The sequence below is a fragment of the Rattus norvegicus genome, chromosome 4 (genome assembly GCF_021556685.1).
Source record: "Rattus norvegicus strain SHRSP/BbbUtx chromosome 4, alternate assembly SHRSP_T2T, whole genome shotgun sequence".
NCBI lineage: Eukaryota > Metazoa > Chordata > Mammalia > Rodentia > Muridae > Rattus > Rattus norvegicus.
The window spans coordinates 72,795,553-72,805,013 of NC_141537.1; the positions used below are offsets into that span (position 1 = coordinate 72,795,553).

Below are 9,461 nucleotides of genomic sequence, written 5' to 3' on the forward strand. Positions count from 1 at the left end.
TAAAGTAAGTTAATATGAATTCATACTTATGTCTACTCTTTTCTCAAAATTTTTATTAGATATATTTCTTTACTTACATTTCAAATGTTATTCCCCTTTTCGGTTTCCTGTCCACAAGCCTCCATCCCCTCTCCTTCCCCTTCCCCTTCCCTTTCCCCTTCCCATTCCCCTTCCCCTTCCCCTCCCCCATAGGGGTATTCCCCCTATACATCCCCCATATTCCCCTGCACTGGGGGTCCAACCTTGGCAGGATCAAGGGCTTCCCCTTCCACTGGTGCCCCAACAAGGCTATTCTCTGCTACATATGCAGTTGGAGCCCAGGGTCAATCCATGTAAAGTCTTTGGGTAGTGGTGTAGTCCTTGGGAGCTCTGGTTGGTTGGTCTTGTTGTTTTTATCAGGTTGCAAGCCCCTTCAACTCTTTCAATCCGTCCTCTAATTCCCGTAAACGGGAATTCTGTTCTCAGTTCAATGATTTGCTGCTAGTATTGACCTCTGTATTGGACATGCTCTGGATGTGCTTATGTCTACTCTTAAGCCAGTCATTAATTCAGTTTCCTCTGTTGTAGGGATATGGGAAACAATATGACATCAATCACAGAGTTCATCCTCCTGGGGTTTCCACTCAGCCCAAGGATGCGGATGCTCCTTTTTGTCCTCTTCTCACTGTTTCACACCTTCACCCTGCTGGGGAATGGGACCATCGTGGGGCTTATCTGCCTGGACTCCAGACTCCACACCCCCATGTACTTCTTTCTGTCCCACCTGGCCATTGTTGACATTGCCTATGCCTGCAACACAGTGCCCCAGATGCTGGTAAACCTCTTAGATCCAGTGAAGCCAATTTCCTATGCTGGTTGTATGACACAGACTTTTCTCTTTTTGACATTTGCTATCACAGAATGCCTTCTCCTGGTGGTAATGTCCTATGACCGGTATGTTGCAATCTGCCACCCACTCCGATACTCTGTCATCATGAGCTGGAGAGTGTGCAGCACCATGGCAGTGACTTCCTGGATTATTGGTTTTCTCCTGGCCTTGATTCATCTGGTGTTACTTTTACCTTTACCTTTCTGTGTGTCTCAGAAAGTGAACCATTTTTTCTGTGAAATTACAGCTATCCTCAAACTTGCCTGTGCAGACACACACCTCAATGAAACTATGGTCCTGGCTGGGGCAGTGTCTGTCCTTCTGGGACCATTCTCCTCAATTGTGGTCTCTTATGCATGTATCCTTGGTGCTATACTGAGGATCCAGTCAGGGGAGGGGCAAAGGAAAGCCTTTTCCACCTGCTCCTCCCACCTCTGTGTGGTCGGATTGTTTTATGGTACCGCCATTGTCATGTACGTTGGACCCAGACATGGGAGCCCTAAGGAACAGAAGAAATATCTCTTGCTGTTTCACAGCCTTTTTAACCCCATGCTCAACCCTTTAATCTATAGTCTCAGGAATTCTGATGTGAAGAATACTTTGAAAAGAGTGCTGGGGACACAGAGAGCTTTGTGACAAGTTTATGCCATCATGTTTTAACTGTGACAGAGAAAGCTATCAAGAGGGTTCTAACCATCTAACACATATATGCATTACCCTTACTTAGCATTGACTATATCTATTAGATAACTGACTCAGTAGTTGTGGAAGGAATTCTAGAAATCTATAATTTCAAACACTAACAATAATAAATGGTGGTGTATTAGTTCAAAAAATTTTCAAGGCCACAATTTCAGAAGAGTTCCTTTCAAAGACTCTATAAGTCATGATGCCATGTTCTATCACCCCAAAATACTGTTCCAACAATAGGCCTTCCAGAAGACTTTAAAATGCCTTTTGCCATGGAAGATGGTGAATGACTTCATATTATGTTTCTTTTTAAGGCTTGCATCTCTATTAGTTTAGTGAAAGCTAAAAATTCTTTGTGGTTGAAAGGAAGAATTCTATTGTACTTTTTCAGGCCCTGGCTTTAGCCAAAATTGATTGTTGTGCCATGTTTTTCAGACTCTTAAGATTTCAGAAACAGGGGAGTTTGAATGACTGCTTGTGGCTTTTTCTGAAAATCCATTCTAGGACAAATAAATCTCTTCTCTCTGTGACTCTCTGTGTCTCTTTGTGTGTCTCTCTCTTGGGTCTCTCTCTCTCTCTCTCTCTCTCTCTCTCTCTCTCTCTCTCTTTCCCTCCCTCCCTTCTTCCCTCCCTTCTTCTCTTCATCCTTCCCACTCTACAAGGAAGCCTCTACAGAGGATGTAAGTCTGAGCCCAGTGACTCCCATCAGTACATATGGAAAGTGGGGTCACTGACTGTTTCTATTGTTTAATATGAACCTTTGGTGAAAATGATTCCAAGCATCTCTTGTTTCTTGGTCCAGCATGCCTTAATAAACCTGGTAGAATGAGCCAATTCAGTTTTATAATCTCCCAAATATTTGTGTGTGTGTGTGTGTGTGTGTGTGTGACAAAACAAACTGTGTGTGTGTGTTCAATGAAATGGTGACTTCTTAGCATGTAGGAAACTCTAGTTTGAAGCTTTTCAAAAGGAAAGTGTGTGTGTGTGTGTGTGTGTGAGTGTGTGTGTGTGTGTGTGTGTGTGTGTGTGTGTTGTGTAAAAAAGAAAGAGACAGAAAAATGTATCAGAGGTTTAAAATAAAATTGATTTACCTGAAAAATCTCAAACCCGACAGTTTTGGTGTTAGTGAAGTGACAGTTGACTGAAGGCTAAATGCTACAACTTACCTGGGAGGAATTAAAGCTAAAGGAAGTTTAGGTAGGACCTGCCCGTTATGGCTATAACACGCAGCACCACTTGTTATGTTGTAAGAGGCTTACTTCGTTTTTTTGTTTTTATCTTTATTAACTTGAATATTTCTTATTTACATTTTGATTGTTATTCCCCTTCCCAGTTTCTGGGCCAACATCCCCCTAGCCTCTCCCCCTCCCCTTCTCTATGGGTGTTCCCCTCCCTATCCTCCCCCCAACAATCATGTTCACTGGGGGTTCAGTCTTGGCAGGACCAAGGGTTTCCCCTTCCACTGGTGCCCTTACTAGGCTATTCTTTGCTACCTATGAGGTTGGAGCCCAGGGTCAGTCCATGTATAGTCTTTGGGTAGTGGCTTAGTCCCTGGAAGCTCTGGTTGGTTGGCATTGTTGTTCCTATGAGGTCCAGAGCCCCTTCAAGCTCTTATAGTTCTTTCTCTGATTCCTTCAATGGGGGTTCCGTTCTCAGTTCAGTGGTATGCTGCTGGCATTCGAGGTTTACTTTTTAAATGATCCTTTTCCTGGCTTAAATTTCACAATATATACATCCGTATATAGTTTCTTAGCATTGTCAAATGCTTTACCCTTAAATCTTAAGGTAACTTTACAGTGACCAAACAGTGTTGCAATGGAACTACGTCCTAAAAGAAATGCTTCCACAAATGTGCTATTTGGTTAAATGCTTCCTCTTAAACATGAATTGTTTGATGTCTACAGCTTGAAGATGACATGAAATATAACAAAAGGAGTTGCATTATTTATGAATGGCCTTTAAAGCACCAAGATACCAAGGTTTTCCTTTAACCAGAACTATTATTTCTCATTGCGTATGCTTGCAGTCACAGGAGTGAGCAGAATTGGACCACAGACTGTAATACACTAAAAACTGGACAATTAGGACAAATTTCTCCATGATGTCATGCTATAAGAAGCTAACTTGTACAGTCTATGATTAGATGACATAATAACACTGGGACATCTCTATATCCAGTAAACATAGTAGAGTATGAATGGTTAGAGAATATCTTATGTGGTATCTTAAGTACGAGCTTCCATAGATAAACCGTACTTTCTCAGAGCAAAAAGGAGAGGGTCTTTTCCTTCCTCCTTTGAGAGCCTGAACTCAAAGTCTCTTCACTTCACAGAAAATTATCTCTATGGGAGGTTTCTGCCCTAGAAGAAAGTCCCCAAAGTCATGTCCTTAAAGGCCCCATGGGATACATTTACACCTTCTCGGACTCCCCAGTCCTACCTGTACTTCCTTACAAGCTCCCACAGTACCTTCCCATCTTGATATTTAACTTAGGTCTTATTTTCCCACTTCAGCTATACCCCAAGGAACCCAGGTTCCACCAAGGAGAAGCTAAACTTCACAGTGAATTCTAGGAACTCAGAGACTGGTCCTGTCTTCTGACAGGATTACCAGAACCATCTGGAGATTGGGAACAGTGCAATTCTGGGAAACTTGTGGGCAAATAATGCCAAGTATCTGAGAACTGTAATGAGAGCTGGCATCTCAGGAGTATGCTGGATGGCTGTGTATGTTTCCTAATATGCATTCTACTGGGAGTGAGAATAGAGATAGACAAACACAACAGTTTGTCTCTGCTTCCCAGCAAAGGTGGGCATGCATGAGTCTCATGACCCTGTGATCCCTCAAGCATTGCCAACTAGCTGAGTCCACAGAGAATAAAACCTCCTTTCCTGAGGATTCTGCCGTATTTCAGAAATGCACAGCAGTGAGGGTTCTGTGGCCATATAGAAGCCCTGAGGAGACAGGACTTGTGCCAGCTTCCCTCTGATTCTCCTTCTGAGATCCTTGGGTCATACCCTGAACTTACTGTACCTTTAATTTCTCCCAGACAAATTGTGGCATCTAGCTTTTACTCAATGGTCACTCCATGGGTGTAAATGAACTATGTAGAATAATTTTCTTACTTAACAAAAATTATAGTAGAATAATACTTTATGGAATGATGCTCTGCATCATGGGATTGCTACATGTCAGTTATTTTTAAATGTCTATCTAATCCTTGTCAACATTGTCAAAACATATACTGTGTTTATACATTTGCTGCAATGGAATATAAAGCCAAATGATTACTAAGTGTATTAACCTTTTATACTAATCTTCCATTGAGCATAGCTTTATAGACATACTCAGACACCTAGAATGTACTCAGTGAATAATCTTCTGTAGTACTGAGGAAGAGTCCTTGGGGGTAGATATGGAAGAAAAATGGAAAAGACATTGTGTGTCTAAAGTATCACAACAAAGAGAAGGGTGAGATGCCCAACTATACATAAGTTTTCTTTTCAGAATAATTTTATATCTAATGTTTGTATCTAAAGTTACTTTTCTCTTTTCTCTCTCTTCTCTTATATTCTTACAGAACTTGGAACATAGAATGCACTCAACAGATAATAATTTCCAGCCTCCGAGGAATTATGAATGGACTGTAATTTGAGAGTGGTTTTCTACTGCTTGCTCATCCAGGATAATCTCTGCCCCTAAAAAAACCATTTGCTACATCAACTCTCACTCCTTAGGATAACTTGTCAAAGTCTATGTTTACAACTATGCAAGCAAGAAATCTAATTAATTTTGATTCTTCCTTGTTACTTACAAATGAGAAGGCTTCTTTTGAACTGGACAACTGACAAACAATGTGAAGCTGTTTTAAGAATTCTGCTTTGCCCATGCCTAATACTGTAGGGAAGGGGATGATGGTTCATTAAACTTAGAAATTTAAATGTGTTTTTGTTAAGATTGCTTTTGACAATGTGTAACCAACGCATTCTGATTGTTATCTCCTCCCACTCTCTCCTATCCTGTGGGCCCAGGGAGCCATGGGACCAAGAGGAGCATGCCTGGATCCCACTCTTGCACCATAACCCAAAATCTCATTCTGAGGCCTGCAGGAGTAGGATGACTTCTCCCCACTCTGCCCTGAGCTTGCATGCCCCTACACACATAGTCCTGTGCCTCCCGTCTTTACATCACCAGAGAAGCTGGCAGCCTGGTTAAACATCCTTTCCCTTTATAAGTGCATGTCTAGCACTCATGGAAATTAGGCATCTACAGCACCCTGGCCTCTGCCAATGATATACACTCATCCCCAAAGGTTGCCTTTGTTAGACCCTATAAATTGAACCAGTTCTCTGAACCCTCAACTGTGTGTTCTTTCTGTACACTCCACTAACCAAGATCCTACCTGCTAAGCTTCCTTCCCTCCACTCCAGCCTGGTACTAGAATTGGCCTGACTACCCTAAGGGAGAAGCAACCATGGGTGCAGTCCCTGACAATAGCAATCTTCTCATTTGTACTCAGAGAGCTGCCTCAATATGGGACAAACATCAGTGTCACTATCACAGGAAACACCATGGCAGCACATTCTCCTCCCATTCTGTACTTACATGTTTTCTCTTTCTATGTGTGTTGTATGTATGCTCATGTGTGTGCTCATGTCTGCAGGTCTACATATGTGGGAAAGTACATGAGGATAACACTGGATGATGTTACATAATTCCCTATATAAATATATACACTGTTAAATGAGACAGGGTAATTTATGTTCAGGCTTTATTTAAGAGGGAAAGCATAATCGTTTCTCACCTAGGCCCATAGGAAGAACCTGGAGAGAAGTGTGGTCAGGCCTCTGTTACCTCATATAATAGCTCATTGCCATGGTAAAGGCAGTGTTGGCATGAGGGAACCCAGTGGTGGGCTGGGATTCAGAAGGAACTGCAGGTGTGTTGGGCTGTGTTGGGAAAAATTTATACAGATTCCTGTGATTAGGTCATGATTAAACTGTAGTGTGCTATACTGGGAGATAAGAGGCACAATGTGATCCTTGAAGTGAACTTTAACAGGACCTGATCTAAAGCAGAAATGGTGTGTGTGTGTGTGTGTGTACATGCACCCTAAGGAACTTGCCAAACAAGTACTCATGTAGATGACAGCCTCAACTCACTAGAGAATAAGCCCAGGGAATGATCACACCCAGCCTGTATCACATGAACTGACTCCAGCCTCCAGACTGGTGCAGGATGAAGCTTGGCTATTGTGGCCTAAGTCAGGGACAACTATCAGCTATGGCAGCCTATACTGTCCAGGGCAGGTAGGAGATGCTCCAGAGTCCTATTGTCTGGTGCTCTGAAGTGACTTAGCTTCTTTACAGCAATAATCTTTTATGCCCAGGGGTTTTCCTTAGCTTGACTGAAAGCAGGGACACAACAGAAAATATTCCAGCACTCTAACTAACCCTGTACACCATACATAATCATATTTAAATTGTATGCTAGTGTGCATGCTCTGGGAGTGTGTATACGGGAATGCATGTGACTTCAGGTATATAGGCATGCAGAAAAGATCAGGAACAAGGACCTGAATGCCAGTTATAAGGGCTCAGTGAAGTTCCTGAGGTGTTTCATATCTAACACCACAGGAGATCTGTTAAGTAGCCAAAACAGCAGTGATACAAGGGTGCCTGCCGACTGGTATGCTATATATATACTGAGGTAGAAGGCACTATACCCATGCCAGGAAGAGAGGACTCTGGAAGAAACTGTCAAGTTAGCACCTGCTCTTAAGACTCAAAGCTCAAGCCTATAAATGATCAACTACTTACATCACACCACCTCACCCCCATGTCATCCTCTCAGGGAGCATACGCTACACAGGTACATAGGAAGAGCTTTACCAGAACCTTTTCATTGGCTTCTCTAGACATGACCGTTCCTCGAAATAATCTTTATATTCAACTCATGGGTCCTTCCCTTCATGGGTATAGACCTTGATATTACATTCTCCATCTAATTTTCATATTCATATTAATAAGGGGTGTTGTTGTGTTTGTGAATGAATGTGTATGTGTGTGTGTGTGTGTGTGTGTTGAGAATCATGTCAGCTCTTTCTTTAGTGACCTTCTCAGAAGTCATTGACTATCATGAGGTCAGGGAGGGAAACTTCATGAAATGCTTTCTGGGAGATCCTACTAAAAGCTGTGTTTAATGGTGGTGAATGGACTGGTTGTAGGACAAAGTTTCAATCAATATGATACCAGTTCAAAAGACATTTCTGTGCCTGGACAGCCTATGAGCTTTTCTAAACAAAGTGAGGCTTGGCCTTTGTGACCTCACATAAGGGTCACTGTCCAGGTTATGGGTGTGTCCTAGTTCTGAGGGCAGCAGAGTCTATTATAGAAGAAGGTGCCAGGGGTCCCTTTCAGGTAAGTCAGTGCAGAAAATCTTTGGGGAAAGACCCAATCTCACATCAGTACATGTACTTTACAGGGAGAATTTTGTGAAAGGGGTGACCAAGGCACAGTTCAGTGTCTGAGACAGATACGATCTTGAGAAGAGTGGTAATAGCAAGGACTAGGGGGGCTATCCTCACAGAGCATGGTCTTGGATGGCACACACACAGAAGACCCATCCCATACAGGAAAAAGAGGCTGTGTGAAGATCTGCATAGTCTCCAATGCCTTGTCAAGACATTTGGAGGACTAACCTCTATACTCCCTCCTAACTTCTTGTGAGGTTTCATCATGGGCTCTCACTCCAGAAGGAAGGAAATGCATAATGGGGCCTTGATTCTCCTAACTTAGAAGCAACAATCTTTCCACATGAGTTCATGGATCCTGTCTAACACAGGCACAGACAGCTTCGCAACAGGGAAGGGCTTTGCCAGCCAGCTTCTTTACCTTTGTATTTATATGATGTATACTTTGTTTCATGTAGATTGTGAGCTCAGTGTGTCAATGTCTGAGCATATTATCCAGAGGAGGGTCAATGATGTTCTGAGTACATTCAAGATGCCAGGGAAGGACACTAAATATTTTCTTCTATTGATACCTGTTTTTTTTTCCCCAGGAATATTGGCCATAGATGATGGCTAACAACAAAGTAGTTTTGGAAAAATATGGACTCAAATGTATGCTGTACTTCGATCCCAAAAAGAATCAGATACCTTGACCCTGAAAATCTGTGGACCTACATAGGTGGGCCTGAAAAGTAATAGGCCCAGAAAAAAAAAAAAAAAAAGTATGTGTCCTGGCCAAACACAGACCTTGAAGGAGTCCATGTCCAAAACAAGTAGAGATGCAGGTTTGGGCAGGTCCCTGACTATGAAGAGGCCCGAGCCCAAAGGAAATAGTGATGTGGGCCTGGGACTTTCCCTAACCCTTGAAGAGGCCCAGACCCAGAGAAGAAGAAATATGGGCCTGGGCCAATCCCTGACCCTAAAGAGGCCTGGGTCCAAAAAAACATGATGTGGGCCTGGGCCCATCCTTACCCCTTGAAGAGGCCTGGGCCCAAAAGGAAGAAATATGGGTCTGGGCTAATCCCTGACCCTGAAGAGGCCTGGGCCCAAAGGAAGAAGTGATTTGGGCCTGGGCCTGTCCATAGTTGTTGAAGAGGCCTGGGCCTAAAGGAAGAAGTGATGTGGGCCTGGGCCTATCCTTACTGATTGAAGAGGCCTGGGCTCAAAAATAAGAAATATGGGCCTGGGCCAATCCCTGACCCTCACGAGGCCTGGGTCCAAAAAAAAAGTGTCATGGACCTGGGCCTATCCTTACCGGTTGAAGAGGCCTGGACCCAAAAAGAAGACATATGGGCCTGGGCCAATCCCTGACCTAGAAGAGGCCTGGGCCCAAAGGAATAAATGATGTGGGCCTGGGCCTATCCCTAACCCTTGAAGAGGCCTGGGCCCAAA

The 9,461-nt window shown here is 43.2% G+C and overlaps 1 protein-coding gene and 1 long non-coding RNA gene across 2 annotated transcripts; both read left to right on the plus strand.

Annotated features, from left to right (window-relative positions):
- The first annotated feature begins 571 nt into the window (after positions 1 to 571).
- Or2a7 (olfactory receptor family 2 subfamily A member 7) lies at positions 572 to 1,504 on the plus strand. Its single transcript, NM_001000844.1, is given in 1 exon segment — positions 572 to 1,504. A coding segment is annotated over 1 exon segment (933 nt).
- A 6,411-nt stretch (positions 1,505 to 7,915) lies between these two features.
- LOC120102160 (uncharacterized) lies at positions 7,916 to 8,714 on the plus strand. The gene is made up of 2 exons (XR_015687225.1): positions 7,916 to 7,977; positions 8,621 to 8,714. It is a non-coding gene; the product is annotated as an uncharacterized LOC120102160 (long non-coding RNA).
- Positions 8,715 to 9,461: the final 747 nt, after the last annotated feature.